The sequence below is a fragment of the Cornus florida genome, unplaced genomic scaffold, assembly GCF_030987335.1.
Source record: "Cornus florida cultivar Cherokee Brave unplaced genomic scaffold, ASM3098733v1 CherokeeBrave_3.0.0_Hap2_Chr08, whole genome shotgun sequence".
In the NCBI taxonomy this organism is placed as follows: Eukaryota; Viridiplantae; Streptophyta; class Magnoliopsida; order Cornales; family Cornaceae; genus Cornus; species Cornus florida.
The window spans coordinates 10281908-10306791 of NW_026775578.1; the positions used below are offsets into that span (position 1 = coordinate 10281908).

The 24884-nt window shown below is 35.1% G+C and overlaps 1 protein-coding gene and 1 pseudogene across 4 annotated transcripts in view; both read left to right on the plus strand.

Annotated features, from left to right (window-relative positions):
- Nucleotides 1–11642: 11642 nt before the first annotated feature.
- On the plus strand, nucleotides 11643–11741 carry LOC132272204 (small nucleolar RNA R71; annotated as a pseudogene).
- Nucleotides 11742–18615: 6874 nt separating this feature from the next.
- LOC132269325 (uncharacterized) overlaps nucleotides 18616–24884 on the plus strand; it is a 29317-nt gene continuing 23048 nt past the window's right edge. The window contains exons 1-5 of one of the 4 annotated variants that reach the window (XM_059770478.1): nucleotides 18617–19842; nucleotides 21738–21775; nucleotides 21971–22071; nucleotides 22522–22593; nucleotides 22710–22772. In XM_059770478.1, coding sequence (XP_059626461.1) covers nucleotides 18779–19842; nucleotides 21738–21775; nucleotides 21971–22071; nucleotides 22522–22593; nucleotides 22710–22772 — 1338 coding nt within the window. In that variant the 5' untranslated portion in view covers nucleotides 18617–18778. Of the gene's footprint in view, nucleotides 19843–21737; nucleotides 21776–21970; nucleotides 22072–22521; nucleotides 22594–22709; nucleotides 22773–24884 lie in introns of all 4 variants that reach the window. The other 3 variants (XM_059770479.1, XM_059770481.1, XM_059770480.1) reach the window with 3 other exon arrangements.

Genomic DNA, 24884 nt, shown 5'->3' on the forward strand with positions numbered 1-24884 from the left:
ATATCTAAACTAAAATGTAGTCTAGAACATGCTTACTAAGTTAAGGATTATCTAGCCCTAAATTAAATGATGAAAACACATAAAGCTAAGAATCAAGTATAGACCATCAAAGGGGAACCCTAAGCAATAGACTATCTAGGTTCTCCAACTCCATACCATTAAACCATTCCATGATCTAACTTCCATTGTGACTATGAAAGTGCAAGCAATATGATTAAGAAATGTAACCATCTAAGACAAGATGAATAACTCAAAATAATCATTTATAAACATTTAAAATCCACTACAACAAACATGGGGCTCTAGATCATGAAAAGACCAAAAATATACATTGATGTCCCCAAAATAGAACCAAGCTAGAACATGCTTACAAGGGAGGGCTTCATCACCTCCCTAGAGGAAAAGTTAGTTACCCATGGATGCCTTAGAAGAAGGAAGAAGCTTGCCTCCAACCTCCATTTTCGAGCTCCCTCTTTGTAGCCACAAAAACTTTATCTTCTCCTCTCATTTCTCTCTCTAGAAATCTTGCAAAATGATATATGATATCTATCCAAGCTCCACCTTTCTTTTTGTAAACATGAAGCCTACCAAACCTCCTCAAAACAAGGCTCTACTCCCACCAAAAGACATCTCCAACCAACTCATAAAAGAGGGAAATCCGAAGTTGGAGGATTCAAGACACAAGTGGGCCAAAAATGTTCCTTCAAGCACTCGAAGAAGAGTCTTCGAGCGCTTGAAGATGCTCGAAGTGATTCTGCCCAACTTTCGAGCGCTCGAAGGTCCTTCTTCGAGCGCTCGAAGATGCAACAGATTGCATTCTTCTACTTGTTCAACTCTGAGCTACTTTGGCGAAAAGGCCATAACTTTCTGCTCCAAACTCTAAATGACGAACCGTTTGATGATTTGGAAGTCTAATTCAAAGCTTTGAGTATGCCATGTTTTAATGGAAGTCCAGTTCTTCAAGTTTGCTGGTTCAAAAATGACGATCAAAGTCGAACTTCACTGCTGCCAGGCTGTAAACTTCAGCATTGCACACTTTGATATTCAAGAACTCATCAAAACATCATTTTTATTCCTTTTTGGCAAACAAACCTGAAAATAAATAAAACATGCAAATGAAGATAATCTACATAAAATAATCAAATAATAGACTTAACTAATGCAACTAAGGGCGCTTGAATATGCAATATTCGGCGCTTATTAATATATGTTCAACACCTTCAATAATAATCCTTGATTATTTAAAATCATATATATATATATATATATATATATATATATATATATATATATATATATATAAATTTATTAATATGTGATTAGTATGGAAGGAGGCATATATATATATATACACTTCCTTCCATAACCAATTTATTAATTAATTATAATTACGCAAATTAAATGCAACTAAATATTCTAATAGTATCTTACAGCCCCTAAACACCTAAAATGCATCATCTAATGATTAATTTCAACATTAACAAGCTTGAAATCAATTCTAGAACATCACCAGACCCCACAGGAACTTTTTGAGATCCCAAACAGTGTCTCACGCACCCCCACACTCTCCTACACACACTGCACGCACCCCCACGCTCTCATACTCATTGGCAGGCACGTTCACGCACTCTCATCCGCCTAAAATACTCTTGGCTTGTACTGGAAACTTCTGATTGGTTGCTATTTTTTGCTCTGGTAAGCCGTGCCACACTGGATAACTATTCAGTTGACCAGACCAAGTCAATAATCCATATCACATGTGCACCATACTCCTATGTTCTGTGCTGCATTGAATCATATCCCTTTTATCAATTTAATCCAAGCGTATAGATCAACGTGCACACCATAATAATATACGTTGCACCGCACTGAATCCTATGCTGATCATCATACCTATTTTATGGTTCTAATTTAGGTACACTGAAGTATTGTGTACCAAACAATACTGGATTACATGCCCTATTGACATGCCGATTTACCCAACAGTTTATATATATATATTATATATATATACTGGATTACATGCCTTATTGACATGCCGATTTACCCAACAGTTTATATATATATATATATATATATATATATATATATATATATATATAATACTCCAAAAATAGGAAAACAACTAATAAATTCCTAAAAAAAATATAGAAAAATACCAGAAAACTCTAAAACAATTTAGAAAATTCCCAGAAGTTCAATAAATCCTAAATAACCTTCTTGGGTCATAGATCAAGTACAACAGTTGATTTAAAAATAAATACAGCACATACATCTATCAATTTAAAATCCAAAGCATTAAATAAAATAAAATATAATAAAACATGCTTTTAATTCCTCTGATCTAACCATAATTTAATCTAATAAATTAACTTAATACTTTTGATTAATTCTTTCTAACCATAATTTAAATTAATAAATTAAATCTAAAGCGTTGATACTCAAGCTGAAATCCTTATGAGTTCTAAGAGAAAAAATAGAGAAAACTCATCTGAAGGTTTCGAAACGAAACTAACGTCTCGAGTTTCAATCGTCTTTTCCAATTCCGACGTCCTCTTTCTCAAATCCGGCCTCTTCCTTATCAGCCTTCTCTTCTTTTCTCTATACCTCTCTTATTTTTCTAACGTGTAAAATTTTTTAACCCTAAACCTTATGTGTATATTTATACATATTCATACCTAATCCTATTCTAATAATGTTTACTAAATAAAAGAAAATTAATTATCCTTAAATAATATATATATATATAAGCATATTATATTATATATATATATATATATATATACACCTTCCATAATTAATCATTAGTTAACTAACTCGTATATACCTATATATATCATACAGTTATATCCTTCCATAATAATTATTAATTAAGTATATTTATATATATATATATATATATATATATATATATATATATATACAACAATGATTATTTAATAATCACATAACTACGGGCCTTTATTAATTAACCTATCAAGGCTTCATTCAAGTCCAAGACCACATCCATTGGTCCCACTCTTCTTAAGCCCAATCCAATTAAAATAAAACAATAAAAATAATTAAATTAAATCTAATAATTACAAATAATTAACAAATAATTCACATAAACATAAATACACACAAATCAAATAAACAATTCAATCATAACATTCCATAAAGCAAAACACCATATCAATTCAACAAATATAATCACGAAATATAATCTAATTAAAATAAGATAATTAATCTAAGCACTCAATTAAATAAAACAAATCATTTAAAAATAAAATAAAAGTAATTAATCCCAATTAATAAATCCTTTAAAATATCGGGGTATTACACGGTTAGCGAATCGGGGTATTCAATTCATGTACTTTCCTAAATGGCAAAAAATAGGTTTCGTCAATCCACGTGCTGCTATCCACTGTTTGAAGGGGTATGTTCGGACTCTTCATTCGTAATGCCTACCACGCGAAGTTCAAACTTCGTCGGAGAACAATTGATCAAGACGAGGTTGAAAGTATATCCATTAATAATTTGGCAACAAACTTTGTGGGACTAAATTGCTGACAATGGAAGTTAAGATTGGGTTTTGATTAGATTCAAATAACTTCGGCGAACACTGAAATGTCTAGCGGGATTGTTTTTACCAGCGAGGATGAACGGCGGTCACAGATCTGCTTAGCGGTCACATATCTGCTTGACGGTGATGAACAACGATCATGGATCTACTCGATGGTTCTTTTTTAGCGGCGAGCACGAATGATGCGACCCGAACGTGTGCACAAAATAATGCACAACATTTTAGGTTTAGAATTAATGTCAAGTGAGCATCATATTTTATAATTTATAAACCGCTAGACACTTATACTATGTAGTATGAAGCGAGAAGGAATCGAACCCAAGAGATTGAACACGTGTTGGGATTAAACTTGATTTTAGTGCTAATGAGATTGCACAAGAGAGAGAGTAAGAGATAGAGAGAGAAAAAAAGATTTTTGGTGAAATGATTAAACTAGAGTTAAATTAAAAGCATGGAAATAGAAATGACAATACAAGTAAATTAAATTAAATTAAACTAAGAATTAAAGAGATATGAAGAGAGTCTTATGGTTAAGATTCACCACTAAGCCCATGCAATTAACCATATGCTTTCAATTAATAGGGAATTCATTAGTGTAATTATAGATGTGGTCACATTATCATCACAAATCACAATTGTAAGCATAGATTATCAACATCAAGAATGAATTGTTTACCTAATGACAATTAAACTAAAGTGTAGAACCCATTCAAGACTACGTCATAACCCACCATACACATTCACAAATGTATCCGATAAGAGTACACATCAATCAAGAGGATAATACTAATTGTAATTAAAAGTATGGATTAACATAATCAAGCACAAATTGCCTACTTTACTATAATTACCTAATGACAATAAGCTAATTTGTAGAACAACCCATCAAGATTAAGCCTATATCCATAAAATTAATTGACAATTGTATCAACTAAGTCTCATACTATGACCGTCACTAAACACAACTAAAAGAAGTATCTAGTGTAGAGTATAATTCTAAATCAATAACACATAGACATGCAATTTTTATATAGAATCAATGGAAGAATTAATTTTCAATCATCTAATGAAGAATAAAATTCCTAATTAATCATATATAGACATACAATCAACTTGGAGATTTCAATGGAAGAATTAATCAATACAAGCCCTAATTTGTCAAATCAAGCAAGTATATATAAATAATTCACAAGACCAAATATTTAATTACAACTTAATAATTCCCCAAGAAAAGAAAAACAAAGGTTTAGGTTACATAAACTTAGGGCTCATCCAAGCCCTAAGTGAAGAACTAGCTCATGGAGAAGATGATCGTGATGTCAACAAGCTCCATTTCCATCTTTTGGCTCCTTCTTCTTCTTCCTTTAATTATAGACAAAGCCTCTGTAAAAAGTTCTTCAAACCCTAGTTTTTCCTTTTTCCCCAAAGAGAACGTAATATCACGGTACAAAAAATAATAAAACTTAATAATAATAATAATAACTCCCTCTAAACTAACGAAAAACTAACTCTAAACTAAGGGCTCACTGAGGCATAAGTAATAACCCTATTAAAACCCAATAGTTCACAAAATAAGCCCAAACAATAAGAAAATTCTATAATGTTGCCAAGTCCTTGGGGATCGATCCCCCAAGAGTTGGAAATTTCCTTTAAGCCCTATTTAGCTCCATTTTGGCCCCGAGCTCATTAGTTTGCTTCTTCATCTTTGAGAACATCATCAAAGGTCTGAGATTGACTACTTTTGAAGAATAAACACATTATACGAGCAATGGGCTGCGACCTCCTTTTTGCCATTTTCTGAGCTTTTTTTGAATATCTTTGCTTGACTCCAAAAAGGCTTTAGTGAACCAAAATTAGCTCATTTTAACTTTATTACCCTGAAATACACATAAACATAAATTAGGACTAAAACATGAAATTAAGATAGATGCAAAGACTGAAATACCCTAGCAGGTGCTGAAATGTGCAACATTTAAGCACTTATCACGCCCCCAAACTTAGATATTGCTAGTCCCTAGTAATGAACTACAGCATGGAAATGAAATAAACATATATACAACTTTGAACTAATAAAACAAATAAAGATAACACCACTTTCGTAGGGATCATGGTTGCATTTAGCATATGCAACAAGCCTTTTAAACCCCTAGGTGACCCCTAGTAGACGAGTGAAATCTCGTGAGGGTTTTCAGAAATGGTACCCATAAACATCAACAGCTCTTTCTTACTTAAAAAGCAACAACACATATCAAACAAGTATTAAAAGTAGACTACTTCAAGTATGCAAATTTCTACCATTTCTAAGCTATTCTCAACATTCCAACATCATGTAAGCAAAAATGGTCCTCCACACATCAAGCAAGTTAATCATGCAAATTGAATCAATTCTATCATCCTTTTTGAGTGAACCGGCATCAAAATGTGTTGCTATCCTAGCAAATCAAAGTAATGGCATAGCCTTACCCTCAAACTAGCATACAGATATAGTACCAGACATCAAGACATTGAATGAACCTTGTTATTCAATCAAACAATTTTTTTTTTTTTTATTGATTTCATTTATTTATTTATTTATTTATTTTTATTTTTATGTATGACTATGTGCAATGTCCAAGTTCCTTAAGCTTTCTAATCACCCCACGTAACAAGCGTTGAGCCAACAACTCCCAAACCAGATGGTCTTAGGGCGTTAAGTGTAAAGACACTCCTAAGGGCGTAATGACTCGGAATGGTTAGGCTACGAACTCAAACTAATCATACATCTTACATTCTTTCCTTGTCTTCCTTTTCAATCAGTTGACATGTTGAAAGAATACAGTTTTTTTTTTTTTATTCCTCACATTTGGTGAGTGCTTTTATTTCTTTTCTTTGTAAGGTCATTTTATCAAGAATGAAAACTTTCAAAGCATACTAGCTCAATTGGGATAAACCAAGACAATAATCAACTAAGCATGTACCCCACAAATTGAATGTTGGTGTGCGCAAGTGCAAGTGTAGAATTCTAGAATCAACTCTCAAAGCATTTTCAACCAACAAGATGATGTGTACCACAAAAGCAAACATGATGTCAAAAATTAAAATTTACCCCTAAATGGCCTCCTAGAGCATACAAGAAGTATTGACTCTAACAACTTGTTTTTCAAAGGCATTATGCTTCAAAAGTTCGAAATCATTGCCAAATATATCTCAAATCTCAATCATGCATTTAAAACTCAACTTAAAGTAGAATGTAATAAGGCTACCTTACCTCCAAACTTAAACTGCACATTGTCCTCAATGTGCAATGAGAACAATGGAAGAAATGAAAAGAGTATACCGTGATAGCAAAAGTTTATGACGCCTGGCAATGATCCATGATGAAAGAGGTCTCCCCCAAACTTGGATGCAAAAACCTACCGAAAAAGCCACACTAGCAACTCACATCAAATATCAAATGGGATAAGTAAAGCATGCATTCCAAAACAATATAAAATAAGATGTAAAGAGATATGAGATCAAGCCATTTATAAAAGATTAAAACATGCATATCCAAGCATAAGGGCATACCAGTAACACATATTTTTGAATTTTAGTGATATGTTTTTTTTTTTTAATTTCAAGAATGGGATTAATCTCCTTTTTTTTTTTAATTTTTTTTTTTTAACACAAAGAAAAATATTCTAAACTAAAAAGAAAAAATATATACTAAAATAATATATATATATATATATATATATATAATAATAATAATAATAATAATAAATGGAAATAAAATCAAGATTTTTTTTTTTTTTTTTTTTAAGAAACAAAGAAAAAGAATATATATATATAACCTACAAAACAAAATAAATAAATAAAATAAATAAAATTGGCTAAGTTTAACGTCTCTAGCAAGACGGAATGTTACTGGGAATTTTTTATTTTTTTTAATTTAAAATAAATCAATTCAAAAGAAATTATCAATGAAATTGTTTTTTTTAAAAAAAAAAAAAGAAATCATCAATGCAATTTTTTTTTTTATTTTAAAAAACAACAATTCAAAATTTTTTTTTTATGTATTTTTTTAGTATTATTTATTTATATTTAATATTATTATTATTTTTTGTTATTTAATTTTATTTTTTTTTATATTTATTTAATTTTTGTCTTTTCTTTTTCTTTTTTCTTTTTTTTTTATTATTTAGTTAATTTTTTTTCCCCTTCTGTTTTTTTTTTTTTTTTTTTTAAGAAATCAACAGCTCGCCGGAGAAGACAACCGGCAGAGCTGGGTAAACCGGCCAAGAATCGCCATCGCCGGCGAGACCAGCAAACAAGACGCGTTCGTCGGAGAAAGAGCAGCCGCGATCGCGATCAAAAGCTCGCCGGAAGACCTTGAGAGCAAGCATGGCCGGTGACCAAAGAAGAACCAGCCGCGAATTGCCGGAAAGACGAACCAGATGCGACCAGAAAGAACCCAGCCTTGATCGCCTGAAAACGAACAGCCGTGATCGCGATTCAGCCGTGAACTCAACCGAAAAAAAAAAAAAAAACAGCTGCCGGAATCGCCGGAAAGATGAAGCCACGATCGCCGGAGAGAACAACCCAGATCCGACGCCGGAAAAACGAACAATTGCAAGGGCGAGTCTCAAACTGCGCCGGAATTTAAACCAAGCCGGAATCGGCGAAAGAACAACAATCCAGCCGGAATCGCTGGAGGAAAACTCAGTCAAAGTCGCCGGCAGAACAACAATCCAACCGGAATCGCTGCACCAGTCCAGACGCGTCGCCGAAAGACCCAGTTGCGACGCTTGAAAAACGACGACCCAAATCAAATCGGTGCACCCACTTCCCCAATCACACCCAACTGAAACCCATGGCGCCGCCGAAGACGAACTCAGAACAATGGCGCCGGAATTTGACGCCTTTGAATGCCGCGGAAGAGAAGGACAGAACAATGAGGTTTGGGCGAAGAAATTGGGCAGGGAGGTTGGAAGTGGAGATTTGGGTTAAGGAATCCGAAGGGAGAAGAGAGGAATTTATGTGGGGTGAAGGTAAGCAGTGAATGGGCAAGGTTATTGGCGCTCGATCCCTCAATAGGAGGATTATTTTAGACCAAAAAATTGCTCCTTCTCTGTAACGAAAAAGTGATGGCACAAGTTAAAAAGGATCGATCCACGTGGGCAGGGGATCGATCAACTGGGGCCCTTTTTTTTTTTTTTTTTTTTTTTTGCGCTTTCTGCCTAGCATGGGATTGATCAATCCCCTTTATTTTATATTTTATTTTTTTAAACAAAGCAAAATTAAAAAGAAATATATACATAAAAATAAATTAAATTAAAAATAAAATAAAATACCAACATACATGACCCATTGTAATTTTTTTTTTTTTTTTAATAAAGCAAAACTAAAATTAAATATATACACTAAAATGAAGTATATATAAAAATAATAATAATAATAATAAAATTGAAATCAAATCAAATACCATCCTACACTACCCATTACAAAATTTTTTTTTTTATTTTGAATTTCTGAAAGCAAAATTGTACAAAAAATAAAATGAAGTAAAAGAAGAAAATAAAATAAAATTTTATTTAGACGAAGATGTAAGAAATAAAATAAAGAGAAATGAGGAAGAAGTAAAGTCGGGAAACTCTACGAAAAACTAGTGTTTAACGTCACTAGAAAGACGTTGGGGCGACTCACTAGTCAAAAGAATCAAAAACCGGATATAAGACATCCCCGTTTATCTATTTTCCCCAATGGATATTCTCTCACAACAATGAATACACCTCATAAAAGAATGATTTGGAAAGAAATGATGGAAAATGCAATTTGTTCCCTTTCATCCACGGTCTTGAAAATAAAGTCCATCATGATCGGCCTTGCACTTGGCAAGGTAATGTCTTTCAAAGACTCGGTTGGATTATTAGGAAACTCAATCTCTTCATCTTTTTTGTCAACTTCCACATTGATCATTTTCTCCTCATTCACTAAGGTCGCCTCAATGACTTCATGCTCAATATTACAAGGAATGTCCTTATAAATTGGATTGGCCATTGGTGAACTTGCCACTTCTTCCTCTTCTTGATAAGAAAGAGTACTTGCGACTGGAGGAAGAGGTTCTTTTGAGTTTTTCCATGGCGGGAAGTCTAAGATGGCCACTGAGTCCATTAGAGAATTCACTTCATATATGGAGCTTTCAATGTCAAATGCATCCATATTGAAGTGAGAGAGGCATGCCTCAAGAGGATCTTCAGAAGGAATGGAAAGATTTGAAGGAATAGCTTCTTCAACAATTTCATCCAAGACATTCACCATGAAACACTCGCCTTCATCGATGGGATGTTGGCTCGTGTTGAACACATTAAGCTTAACCATCATATTGCCAAAAGAGATGTCCATAATACCGGACCTACAATTGATTGTCGCATTAGCGGTGGCAAGGAATGGTCTTCCTAAGATAATGGGAATGTAAGTGGTAGGATTAGGAACCTGCTCAGTGTCAAGCACAACAAAATCAACCGGGAAATAGAATTTGTCAACTTTGATTAGGATATGCTCAATAATTCCCCTTGGTTGTTTTGTAGACCTATTGGCGAGTTGAATAACTATCGAAGTTGGCTTAAGGTTTCCCAAACAACCTAATTGAAGATACACATAGTAAGGAATAACATTAACACTAGCCCCTAAGTCAAAAAGAGCCATTTTTGACCTCATGGTTCCCTATGGTACAAGAGATGGTTGGCGCGCCGGGGTCTTTGAACTTAGGTGGGGTGTTAAGCTTAATGATAGAGCTCACTTGCTCCGTGAGAAGCACTTTCTTTGGGCTTGGTCCCTTGTTCTTCCTCTTTTGAGTACACAAGTCCTTTAAGAACTTGGCTTATGGTGGAATTTGTGGAATAGCATCAAGAAGAGGAAGGTTGATTTTAACTTGTTTAAAAACTTCCATCATGTCATTGATTTTTCCTTCTTGCCTCGAAAATAGAGTCAAGTTTAAAGCTTGAGGAAATGGAGCTTTTGGATCATAAGGCTTCTCTACATGGGAGAAAGATGATGATGATGGAATTTGCTCATTAATGTGACCATTTGTCCCTAGTGAAGTAGGAATGGAATTGGGAATGGTAAATGAGCTAACACTTGGTTGCACCGGAACACTAACTTCACTAGGTCTCTCAACTTTGTTATCAATTTTTCTCCCACTCCTCAAGGTGGAAATGGAGTATGCCTTTTGGTTAAGTTTGGATTGAATAGGCCCTTTCCCTTTCATTGTTTGAACCATTCAATCAAATTAAATTGATTGAGAATGCGAATGAAACACTTGCAGTTGATTGAGAATGCGAATGAATGATTCAAGTTTTGCAGTTGATTGAGAATGCGAATGAAACACTTGATTTTCCTTCCGAAGATCACCCAAAGCTTCTAAAACCTTATCCTCAAAAGTGGGATTTCTAGGAGGCTCTTGAGGTGGATGAGAAAAAGATTGATGATTTGAAGAATGAGAATTGGAGAATTGATTCACATTTGGAAGAGGATAAGATAGAGAATGGTATGCTTGAGACTTTGCATTTCGAAGGTGGGGCGGTACATACTTTTCTTGAGAATTTTTATGAAGAGGAGGAATGATACCTCCTCCTTGATTTCTCTAAGAGAAGTGAGGATCACTCCATCCAGAATTGTAGGAGTTAGAATTTGGATTACTTCCCGGATGAATGAAAATAGCATTGACTTGTTCTTGATACTTACTCGGAAAAACTTGTCCAAGAGGACAATTGAAAGTATTGTGAGTATAACTAGAGCAAGTCATGCACATCACACCTTGAGAATGGAAAGAGTTGGATGATTAAATTGCCGGGTTTTGGCTAGAAAGAAATTTATCAAACCTTTGAGTAAGATTTTTGACTTCGGCGGTAATTTCCATAGAACTCTCCACTTGAGAAAGACTGGAGGTTTTCTTCCCTCCTTCATTCAAATTTTAGCCAAATCAGGACGATGAAGAACGATGCATTGAATTTTCGCTCATGCGATCAAAAAAATGCCACACATCGTCTTCTCAACAATACCTTTTTGGGTATCGGATGAGCTTTCATAGAAGCAACGAACTAATTGCCACTTTGAAATGTCGTGATGTGGACACTTCCGTAGCAAATCGTTCAAACGCTCCCATGCTTCATGTAAAGGTTCTCCCTCATTTTGGGAGAATTCACGAATAGAAGCTCTCATAGCATTGGTTCTACTTGCGGGGTAAAATTTTTTTAGGAATTCATATTGTAGTTGAGCCCAAGATGTGATTGAATTTGCCTTCAAGTTATTGAAACAATATTTAGCCTTTTCCCGAAGAGTGAAAGGGAAAAGTTTCATTTTTAAGACTTCTTCCGGAAGGTCCGTGATTTTCACGGTTGAACAAACTTCCAAAAACTCATCCAAATGTTTATGTGGTTCTTCATTGCTCACCCCATAGAAAATGGGGCACATTTGGATGGTTGCGGGCTTAATTTCATAATGGGTTGCCCGAAAGTTTGGCAACCGGATGCATGTTGGTGCATTGTATTCATTTGGAGTGTAGTGATCTCGAAGAGATAATTGAGGATTTGGGGGATACACTACATGATCTTGAGGATGAATTGGTATTATTGGAGGTTGTTACATTTGATTAAGTTGTGGAAACACATTAGGATGGGGAATTCTCAAGGGTGGATGCACACCTTGAGGTGGATGCCCATTAAGAGGGTGATACTCACCTAGATTATCCATATACCCTAGATCTTAAAATTGGTTTTCCATTAAGTGTGGGATAATCAAGAATGGGAATAATTCTCCTAAAACTACCTCCTAACGCTGGATGGATGATTCAAGATTAAACCACAACAACTTCACAACAAACCACAACAACAATCAATAACAATTCACCACCTCCACATACGATGTTCCCATACTCCTATGTTATATCAATGCACAAAATTAAATTGCCTCCACACAAGCTGATGCTTTCTATCAAGAAAGTACTAGCCTCCTTTTGGGCTTATGCGTGGACAAGAATTTAAACAATGTGATAGCCTCAACAAGGGCTATCTCGCAAGCATGTAGAGAATTGAACAATTATAGTAAAAGAAATTCAAGAAAGCTCACGAAAGTCCCTAGCAACAACGTCACAATGGTGCCAAGATCCAATGCTTGCTCCTCTTCTTTTTAAGTACCTAATTGAACAAGAGGGATTTGAAAGAAAATAATAATTTAAAGAAAACAATCAAATTAGCCCTAATGCCTAATTCAATTCCAACTAAACCGTCAATCCCTGGCAACGGCGCCAAAATTATGATGCGACCCGAGTGTGTGTACAAAATAATGCACAACACTTTAGGTTTAGAATTAATGTCAAGTGGGCATCATATTTTATAATTTATAAACCGCTAGACACTTATACTATGTAGTATGAAGCGAGAAGGGATCGAATCCAAGAGATTGAACACGTGTTGGGATTAAACTTGATTTTAGTGCTACTGAGATTGCACAAGAGAGAGAGAGAGAGAGAAATTTTGTTTTGGTGAAATGATTAAACTAGAGTTAAATTGAAAGTATGGAAATAGAAATGATAATACAAGTAAATTAAATTAAATTAAACTAAGAATTAAAGAGATATGAAGAGAGTCTTAGGGTTAGAATTCACCACTAAGCCCATGTAATTAACCATATGCTTTCAATTAATGGGTAATTCATAAGTGTAATTATAGATGTGGTCACATTATTATCACAAATCACAATTGTAAGCATAGATTATCAACATCAAGAATGAATTGTCTACCTAATGACAATTAAACTAAAGTGTAGAACACATTCAAGACTACGTCATGACCCACCATACACATTCACAAATGTATCAAATAAGAGCACACATCAATCAAGAGGATAATACTAATTGTAATTAAAAGTATGGATTAACATAATCAAGCACAAATTGCCTACTTTACTACAATTACCTAATGACAATAAGCTAATTTGTAGAACAACCCATCAAGATTAAGTCTTTATCCATCAAATTAATTGACAATTGTATCAACTAAGTCTCATGCTATGGCCATCACTAAACACAACTAAAAGAAGTATCTAGTGTAGAGTATAATTCTAAATCAATAATACATAGACATGCAATTTTCATATAGAATCAATGGAAGAATTAATTTTCAATCATCTAATGAAGAATAAAATTCCTAATTAATCATATATAGACATACAATCAACTTGGAGATTTCAATGGAAGAATTAATCAATACAAGCCCTAATTTGTCAAATCAAGCATGTATATATAAATAAATCACAAGGCCAAATTTTTAATTACAACTTAATAATTCCCCAAGAAAAGAAAAACAAAGGTTTAGGTTACATGAACTTAGGGCTCATCCAAGCCCTAAGTGAAGAACTAGCTCATGGAGAAGATGATCATAGTGTCAACAAGCTCCATTTCCATCTTTTGGCTCCTTCTTCCTTCAATTGTAGACAAAGCCTCTGTAAAAAGTTCTTCAAACCCTAACTTTTCCTTTTTCCCCAGAGAGAACGTAATATCACGGTACAGAAAATAATAAAACTTAATAATAATAATAATAACTCCCTCAAAACTAATGAAAAACTAACTCTAAACTGAGGGCTCACTGGGCCATAAGTAATAACCCTATTAAAGCCCAATAGTTCACAAAATAAGCCCAAACAATAAGAAAATCCTATAATGTTGCCAAGTCCTGGGGGATCGATCCCTCAAGAGTTGGAAATTTCCTTTAAGCCCTATTTAGCTCCATTTTGGCCCCGAGCTCATTGGTTTGCTTCTTCATCTTTGGGAACATCATCAAAGGTTTGAGATTGACCGCTTTTGAAAAATAAACACACTATACGAGTAATGGGCTGCGACCTCCTTTTTGCCATTTTTCTGAGCTTTTTCTGAATATCTTTGCTTGACTCCAAAAAGGCTTTAGTGAACCAAAATTAGCTCATTTTAACTTTATTACCCTGAAATACACATTAACATAAATTAAGACTAAAACATAAAATTAAGATAGATGCAAAGACTGAAATACCCTAGCTTAGATGCTAAAATATGCAACATTTAAGCACTTGTCAACGAATGGATATCATCATTACTTTTATAACGGAACACCCACGAAGGTTCTTTTTTCGGTAAGTAATCATGTTTCATTAGATTACGTAAAGTGAAACCAAACAATATTTTAAACATATTGACTAATACTGACCAATAGTAGTTCAAGAGCAACACCATTTATTGAGAGAGAAAGTGAGATCTAGAAAGAGAGGCTTGAATGTCATGACTCATGGGCTTGATTTACCCAATTAATGTTCTAACCTATAAATATCTGTTTTCCCTCTGCAATTCATGTTGCATGTATGTACATATACATATACTTCATATGCATATATATATATATATATATATATAGATTCATTCATTAATGGCTCAATATAATGTAGGGTAAAGTGCATATAACCCCTAAACTTTTAGCTAAAAGCATAAAACCCCTGAACTATTTAAAATCTACAAATTAAGGACAAATTGAATATGGCCAGCACCGGAGCTGATCAGAAACATTAGATTACTAGTTTGCCTTTTAGTAAAACGACACTGTTTTGGTGTTTAATTGGCTTATGTTGCTAATGTGTCAAAGGTAATATGAGCAATAAATAAAATTATGAAAACACAACACCTTATCTTAACATATACCTTATCACTTTATTAGTTAACCAAATAAAGCCATACAGTCCACATAATTTAGTGCCAAACATACCTAATTTCACCTAAGCATTAATGGAAACAGCCGTTGTTCTCATTCACGGAAACTTCAGTGCTCACATTGGGTTCATTCATCCTTACCGAGCACAGTCCAAACACAGTCCTTGGTCGTCGATTCAGCACTGTTGTCCTCTCTGTAGTGGAGTTTTCTCCTCGTCACACCGATAATCAATCTACAATTCGTGCCGACGTCGAATACTTCACCTACCTCAAACCTGTTCAATATCACGCTCTCACACGCCAAGATTTATCCCTGCGAATAGATCTAACGCGCGTACACGTGCCCTCACCACTGGCCGACGATCATTTCTGCACCGTTTCGCCACTGACGCTCTCGTCGGTTCTGTTCGCTTCTCATTCATTTCAGATGCTGCTCTAAAGACGTCGCGCCGTTTCCAAATCCTTATGGAGAGAAAGATCCGAGCTCCCTTCACGTCGCCGAAACCCAGTGCAAGCGAGAAGTCAAAAACCCCATCAAAGATTTGTTTAACCGGCGCTCATTTCTGCACTGTTCCACCACCGACGCTCTTGCCGGTTCAGTCCGCTCCTCGCCGTTTCAATTGTTGCTCGGGAGACGTCGCATTGTTTCCAAATCTTTATGGAGATAGAGAGATTGAGATGGTGTGAGAGACAACTACGTAGGAGTCGGTAGTGCCGGGGAAAAAATTAGTTGGCCAGTGTAGCATTACCCTTTCTCTTTAATGGTAATAAGGTGTGGAATTACCATTTTGAATTAACAACAGAACTCACGTGCCTCTTTCATGGACAAAACCAAATGGAACAGTGTTCCTTGGGGTTTCTTGCAAAAATCGGGATAGTTTAGGGAAATTCAGGAGGATTTTTAGGGAAAGAGAGTAAAGTTCAGGGGGTTATATGCACTTTACCCTATAATGTAACATAACAGATACATGTGGTGAAAATACCATCAATCTCTCATCCTTAAATAAGAAGGTACAAGATACTTTTTTAGTTACTCTTTATGCATATATCAATATTTAATTCACACACAAACACTATAACCTAAATTAATGAAAAACAATAATTTTGTAACACAATAAAAACAAAATTTCAACACTGCCTTTCATTTATTCCAATTTCTAATTTCTTAAATATTAGTATTATTTGCTCATAAATATTTACAAAGCGTGCCAGCAAAAATAAGCTCTTTGTGCCATCCCCATCATCATCTGAGTGAATAGATTATGACATCATTCATGGCTACACTTTTTCCCCAATCTACCATCCAACAAATCCCAATTTACCATCTGTGAATGAAGACGACGACTCTAGTGCAACCACAATAGCTCTTTATGGGATATTATAACGATGATGATTTGGTGGCGATGGTTAGTTGCGCAAGCCTGTTGGTGAAGTTCATCTCATGGTTCATATTGAAATTCCTTCAGTGAGTTTTTTGTAACAATGGTTATAGGGGAATGTCTAAAAAACACCCATGTGGTTTTCAATTTGTGCGAATTACACCATTTTAGTTAGATTTGTTTATATAAATCCATACTGTACACACAAATTTTGATTCCGGAAAACCTGGAACTAAAATAAATGCGATGAACAATAATTTTATTAAATAAAAGTTAGAAAATAAATGAGTACAATCCTCTGTTTTCGATTCTACTATAATTAGAATCTTCTTCTGATTAAATCTCCTTGGAATGTCGGTGCAAGGGCTTTAGAAGCTTGATCTTGGGCCAGTGGTTGAATTGTATTTGAGTTCTTCGAAATCGAAGAAAACTCAAATGGATTTCTGAACGAGGGCCGGTGAGGCTTGATCTCGAACGGTGGATTTGATAGTCTGTGATGAAGAACGGCGTATGTGTGGCACGCTTGTTGTTGTTCTTCTTCAGAAACTTCGGAGTGTTGTTCTTTCTCTTCAGAAACTTCAGAGTCTTTGTTAAGTCAGAGCTTCGGCAGAGTTTCGATGTTCTGTTCGTCTCTTTCTCTGTGAGTCCTCAAAATGTGAGGGGTGGCCTTGTATTTATAGGCCAAAGAGTGGGTTGTTCAATTTGGAAACTCCCCAATATTGTGCAATTTTTCCATAAATAAGGAATTTATTTCCTTTTATATGGAAATCAATTTAAATTCAAATTTGAATTGAATTTGAATTAAACCGCCATTTTCTTTAAAGGTACGCACCTTTAGGATTTTGACACGTGTCCATTGATGGGACTCGTATTTGCGGAATTTAATTAATCAAGAAATATTTGACTTCTTGACTAATCGGACGGTGATTAGACCATCACAAATTTTAGGGGTCTACACATACTAGATATAAAAATGTGCAATTAAGCACCTCCGGTGAGACTTCCATTGGAAATTGGACGTCAGTTAGTCATGTGCCATACACATGACCATTTTAAACTCTTTATTTTCAAAATTGCCCTTCTTATATTTCTTTACTACCCCTCACCATATATATATATATAAGTTAACAGTTGTAGAGAGAGAGAGGGGGGCAAGCTTGAGAATTGAGAGACAGTGGCTGAAGCTTGCGAACGGTGAACCCGAACTGGAACAGTGGGTGATGGTAACTGAAAGATATACGTTTTAATTTTTTGAACAATCTAAAATGATATGCCGATATGGGTTTTGATATAGGTAATAGGTTTTGAATTTTTTATTCTTGCAGACAGATAGATAAATTAAAATATATGGGTTTTGAACTTCTAATTCTTGTAGATTTTGTAGTTTGCAGTTGCAAAGAGAGAGAGAGAGGGGGCAAGAATGAGAATAGAGATGGAGTATTGATAGAGGGCTATTTTAGTCTATTCCCATTTTTTTTTTGTTATTTTATCATTATTTTTAAATCATAGATAGAGGGCTATTTTAGTCTTTTTGTAGCTCCGGTACCTATCAATAGAGGTTAACACCCAAAAGGCACTAATCCACACAATTTTTAAAGTATAAGGGAGGTGAACAAACAATGGGGGTTATAGGGGTGTAAAGCGCATGCGAGCCATGGTTATATTGCATATTGGTAGGGATAAGGGATTTTGGTAATTTTTTGCTTTTTAGAGTTAAAAATGTATTTGGCTGCAACGAAGGGTAATGTGAGAATTTTAATTTATTCTATACATGACATAAGCAGAATTCATCGTTGACTGGCGTTGCCGTAACGAAAAGGAGGTCTGTGTAGAATAGTTTTATTTTTAGAGGAGGTCCGAGTAATTTTTTAAAACAGAGGGGAGGTTTCTATAATTATGACAAATCATAGGGATGGTTCATGTAATTTATCCTTAAAAGATTGACAACGGTATGAATGTCCTTTCAGACCTGGCCAAAGCTCACACGCATTCCTTGCCCTTTATAATCAGGGGAGGGGGAGGCACCAAAAACCCTAGACGAAGAACCTAAAAGAAACCTAAAAGACTTCTTCTACACGAAGCACAGACCCTTGGGTACAGAGAGTCTCTTATATTTCCGGCGGAGGAGGAGGGCAATTAAAGATGGATGATGAGGAAGTATCATTGTTTTTGGTTGCGTCTTTTGTTGGTGGGCCATATTGTGCTGCAATTTATGAAATCAAATTTCGAGTAGAAGGAGGGGAATCTAAAATTGCAACAGTTAGTCCTCTGATGAAAGCGTTTAGTTATTCTAAAGAAGAAGATAGAGGATATTCACCTGTTGGTTGTGATATCTCAGGATCGCAGATGTGCTTGATGGCTTCATATTGGGATCTGCATTACAGTTTTGAGCAGTATCAACCCCTTATTTTCGATACAAATACCAAAAAGTTTTCTGACTTGAAATGGCCAGAAGCAACAAAACCTTATCCACTAGTGATGGCTGTCGGTGAAAGAGGTTTTTTTGTGCTTGCTGGTGGTACTATGTGTACGTCCGTCAAAATACGCTCTCCGTGTTTCGAACGTCTGGGTCCTTTTCAATGGAGGGATGATTCTGATTGTGATTATTCTTCCCTACCTGAGTATCGTTTGCACAGAAAATTACCCAGAATTATCTCCGGTTACGCAGTAATCCACGACTGTATTCTCATTTGTGTCCATGATTTTATTTCCAAGGCACGGACACGCAGTCAGGCAACTCAATTTTATTATTACAGAGTCGGGAGTGAAATGGAGAACTGGCAGGTCATCAAAAAGGAAAAGGAGTATGAGTTATATTACCCGATCTATGGAAAGGCTGAATATGTTGATGGTTATTTATACACTTTCGGACGTAGTTATAACTTGATTGCATATCAAGTCGTTGAGAATGATGGTATCATTCAATCTATTGGTCTTCCACTGTATTTTAGAGAACTGGACTTTAAAGATCTACCAGTGGATTGTGATCCCGCACTCTCGGGTTGCTTTGTTCATTTGGGAAACAGAATATTTTGCATGATGAAGACTGGTTTCAATGTTGACCCCTCCAACTTTCAATATGTTTCCATCTTGATCGTCCAACTTTCTGATGATATGGAGCTTTCAACCTTGTGGTCAGCTCTCTGCGCGTTGAATATAGAGAACCTCGCTCGGGCAAATTTAACATCACTTTGTTTGGACACCCAGTAAGTATTTGTATTTTTATTTTTATTTGTATTTGTATTTTTGTTGTTGTTTATCCTTAATGCTTCTAAGGTTGAAATTTCAAGTGACATAACTTATTACTCATTTCTGAATACGCTCAATGGGAAGGTTCAATTCTTGGTCGAGATTGTCTTTCAAGGTTTTCTATTTTTGAAGTAGGGATCTTATGGGTAAAAGTAAAACTATAAAACTGTATATTTATGTAGCCTTATTTTTATATACCAATAAAAAAAAAAACTTTAAAAAAGGAATACTTAACTACGTTCACACAGTACTAGATGGTTTTTCTGGTTTTCCTACTCTTTTTTTTTTTTTTTTGTGAAACTGTAGTTAAATGATAATTGTGTTAATTGAAAAGTAACAAAGTGATTGAACTTGAGGATTCAGACATGATGAGTGATGTTTTCTTAGATTAGCATATTTGATTTGCTTTAGCTTCTTATGTATGGTACACAGAAGAAGTCATGAAAAGATGAAATACCATTGTTGTCCACGTGTTCGAATGGTGCACAAGGATATGGCTGAGTGCCAGGAAAGGTGTTTAAAATGTGGACTTGACAGGTATCCTTGTTGTTTGACCATTCATTTTGTGTTAAACATGGCAAGCTGATCACTTAAGTATCGATTCTCTTGTAAGGTAATCGTGATCATGGTTTTGTTATGCATGGGTTTATCTAGACAGTTTTTGTGCCACAAGGCTTTAGAACCGGAGTATGTTTCGGTGATGAAGAGCTTTAAAATATTGGAAGGTCGTGTTTGATTGTTGTTTAAATCTGTGTATTGTGAGTTTTTGGTTTGTTGCAATTACCAGCCTTAACAAAAATAATTAGTAAGTTGCATGATTTGTTGAGACGAACCTAAATTTATATTATCCAAGTATCAAGGGAAATGTCCTGCATTCAGTTTATGTTTTATTGTAATGCAAAATAAGAAACAGGGAAAGTGCCAATGTTATATATGTCTTTACATGTGTTGTAGATATGGTTGTTGAGGGGTATAATTATGAAATAAAAACACGAATAAAGTTCAAGAATTATTAATAGATATGCAACTGCAAACCTGTGATACCTTTTCTCCCATGAATCCTTATTAGGCTGTGTTATTCCAATAATATTTTTCTTTGAAAGAAATTTAATTTTATTAGCAAATTGTCAAATATTGTTGCTGTGATGTTGCGGCCCGAGTTTTGTTTCAGTCCGAGTCGCGCTGTGACTCGGTTTTATCCCGAAAAGTGAGTTTTGTGCAGGACTAAAAAATTTTTGACCGGTTTTTGCTTGCAGGTCATGAACCCTATTTAATACTCTCTTGTAGCCTGGTATATAAGGGCGTTTAGTGTTTGGAGTGGGATAGAGTGAGACACTAAAAATTGCAGGAAAAAGAATGGGAGCTAGAGCTAGGGTTTGGGGGCTGAATCTTGTAACTTCCTGATTTTCGCATTGTGAAATCTTTCGAGGCATAATTTGTGCTGAACCACATGAATCATAAATTCTTTGTGTGCGGCGTGCTTACTTTTCTATCGCGATTCATGATTTGTTCTTGGTTCGTCGTGTTTGTCTTAACAATTGCTGTTTATCTGGTGTGTTCTCATTTATGCATCATACGTATTGCTTCTGGAACACTAATAAGCATGACATTTTTATTTGAAGCATAAGGATTTATATAAATTGCGTAATACATATACAATTTATGACTGTTCTATAGTTGTGAGCCATTAAATAATAAAATCTCTTAGATGCACTTCCCTTTTCCTCCATTTTGTTTCCTTAGTATATAGGTGGACTGCCATTATATGTTGAGGCACAAAGCCTTCTATCTTTTGTCTTTTTTTTTTTTTTTTTTTTGGTATTTATTTGACTCAAGGTCTTTTGTTTTGCAGGCAGAGTAAATATGCCTACAAGTCTGAATTCTGGAAAAGTATGACTTGTTTGATATACAGTTGCATTCATCTAAAGGCTGCAGCTATGATTTTATTTTACTCATATATATATATATATAAATACATGTTCGTTGTAACTATAAATAACAATAATAATATATAGCAGCCTTTTGTACATAGTACTTTGATCGAATGTCAGGAAAGAACTCAAAGTGGAAAGGGTTTTATTTCAGGAGGTCCTAATGTTCAGACTGAGCAGTTTGAGGATCTCGATGTTGACACGCATATGCAGCCAGTGAACACTGATCCACCAAAGCTGGAGTCAGTACCTGAGGTCAGTCGAGCTGCTAGAAAACGAGTTGTCTGCTCAACCTCAGTTTTTAGGAATACCTAAATCCTGCTGTTCTATTTTTTTAAAAAAATTTCTTCTGTCATTGCATTTTACTACTTTTCAAAGAATGAGTTCTAAATTTTTTAGGGTGTTTTGCAATTAAAATAAATCTTTATTATTTCCTTTTCACTTCTGGGTAAGACAAACATAAGTTTCCCAACGGGAATTGCAACCTCACCTTCCCAACTGTAAAGAACTCATAATGTAGTGCTTTAAGTATAAAAAGCGCTTTATACATGCATCACCAAACACATAACATACTTTTTACTAATAGTTTTGTGACAGCTTTACTGCTAAAAGCGCTTTCATTATTCTAAAAGTAATCCCAAACGGGCTCTAAATACATTAATGCGGTGTTTTTTCATACTTACATGTGATACATGTTTGGTGCAGGCTGAATTAGTGGATTGTTTCCTGCAGTCGCTGGGTCTTGAAAAATATTCAAAGTTATTCAAAGATAAGAAAGTATGTGAATTTTATAGTTTTTCTTTGTTTAGTGCATTTTTATGTGCTGGCTTTGGTTTTAACCATTATCTTAAGAAATTCTATCACTATTTTGAGGCCTCGTGTTTTTTCTGCAGATTGATAAAGCCACTCTAAAACTCATGACTGATGACAATCTTGAGGCTTTAGGATTACGAATGGTAAATTCAACTAGACCCGGCCTACTAATATGTAGTGTATCCCTATTTACCATTTCACCTTTAGAAACTTTATTGCTTGGTTGATTGGTACTTGCAAATATAGAATTTAAAGTACCACCCCTGAGGTTTTTTAAAATTACCTTCAATTGAAACTAGTAGAAAAATTGTTGTCAACATTCATTGAAAATTCGCCCTAACCACCTCTGCCATCAATCAACTGTTAGGTCAGTCAAAGGTGTAAATTTATATTCCAAAAGTACCCTATATGAAGCAAAATGATGCAAATGATCCTATTAAGTTTATGAATTGACCATTTTAACCAAATCACACACACACAGATACATACATTCATATATATATATATATATATATAATATACATTTCTCTCCACTGCTACCACCATTGCTCCCCCTACCACTGCCCCCATCTCCACATTCCAGTTTATCCGTTAGGTGGGAATGAGACGAGAACGTTGAAAGCAGGGGATGGTGGCTACCGGGACTACCACCAGCGCCACGATCTGATAGTAGAAAGGAAGAGACTGCTGCCACCTTTCAGAATGTTAGGTGATACCAACATTGAAGATAACTCACTAAACCCTCCAATTTAACCCTTTTCCTGTAGCAAGAGTGCCAAGATGACGATTCCTCTAACAGTGATTGGATTGTGGAAATTGGAAAGCTGAGTATTTTTCCATGTCAATATTGTCTCTCAATTTTGCATTTGTTTTTAAAGTAAATATCTTCTTAAAAATTGATTAGGGATTATTTTAGGAAGTTACAATGATTCATAACGAGTTTTTGTTATTACAATAATTCACCAGTAGCGATGGCTGGTAGTAGAGAGAGAAAAGGAGAGACTAAGGTGAAAAGAAAGAAGAGATTATAGTGGTGGTAGTGGTGGCGGTTAGTTGTCTGTTCCGATGGTCGTGTTTCATTCAAAATCCTAGCTCTTTGAATTTGGAGTGATTAAACAAAATCACTAAAAATGGTTTAGGGTTTTCAAAGTGAACTCTTGAAAGAAGAGAGGATGTGTATAGTGGAGGGAACGCTAATAGATTAGATTGGGGAGAGAGAGATGTAGTGGGTAGTAGTGGTGGTGGGAAGTAGAAAGGCAGGGCTGGTAGTGGGAGGCGGTGGTTGTGGGCCTGTGGCAGCCGACACTGGTATATATACATTCATGTCCTTATACATTTGTATATAAATATATAGTAAAATATGTAGTATAAGTATATTAAATTTATATTTTGTTTTTAATAATTTTCTTTTCTTACATCAGCATTTAGGTAAGCAGATATAATTATTAAAAGTGAGGGCAAGGGTAATTTTAATAAATCTCACGGAGTTTGGGGTAAATTCCCCTAGTTATTACTAATTTTGATTGTGTGATTCTGTGGTTTAACTTGGTTTGATATTAACTGGGGAATCTTTAAACCTAACATATATTTGATTTGCTGGAACAGATGTCTGATAACGTAATCTGTTTGATACTGATTCGTGATTTTTTTCCTTGTTTTTTATTGTATACACCCGTTATCCAATTGAGTTGTTGTATGCCTAATTTATAGTCCTTTATTCTGTTAACTAGGAAACTTTTTTGTTGCTAGTAAAGTTCAATTGATTTGATTTACAATGAATTTTTATGATTTTGATCTAATGCGGGGAGTTTAATTTACTTAGTGAATTAAAGAACATTTGGGTTAATAAGTATACTGACCTCCCCTTAGGTTTGCCCTAATTACACACGGATGGATCTTTTCAAAAATCTTGCATTGAACTCCCCTCTAACAGTTTGGTACAGGCGTACATAAAAAAAATACGATGAGATTACTCTTTTACCCCATTTATTTCAATAATAAAAAAGATCAAAATCTAAACGCGTGATCGCATTAAAGGCCCCACCAACACACCACGGGAGGGCCCATAGCCCCCTCACAAAGATGAGCTCATGCCAAAGAATGTGTCTCTCCCCATCATCCACTGGACCATACATATCGGAGAAAACCCACCTAAAACAATCCTCCTCCATAACAAAAGCACAAGAGATGGAGAACCTCCCCCTCCAAACGTCTACCTTTGACACTCATCCCCTATCCCACATGACAAGAATAGC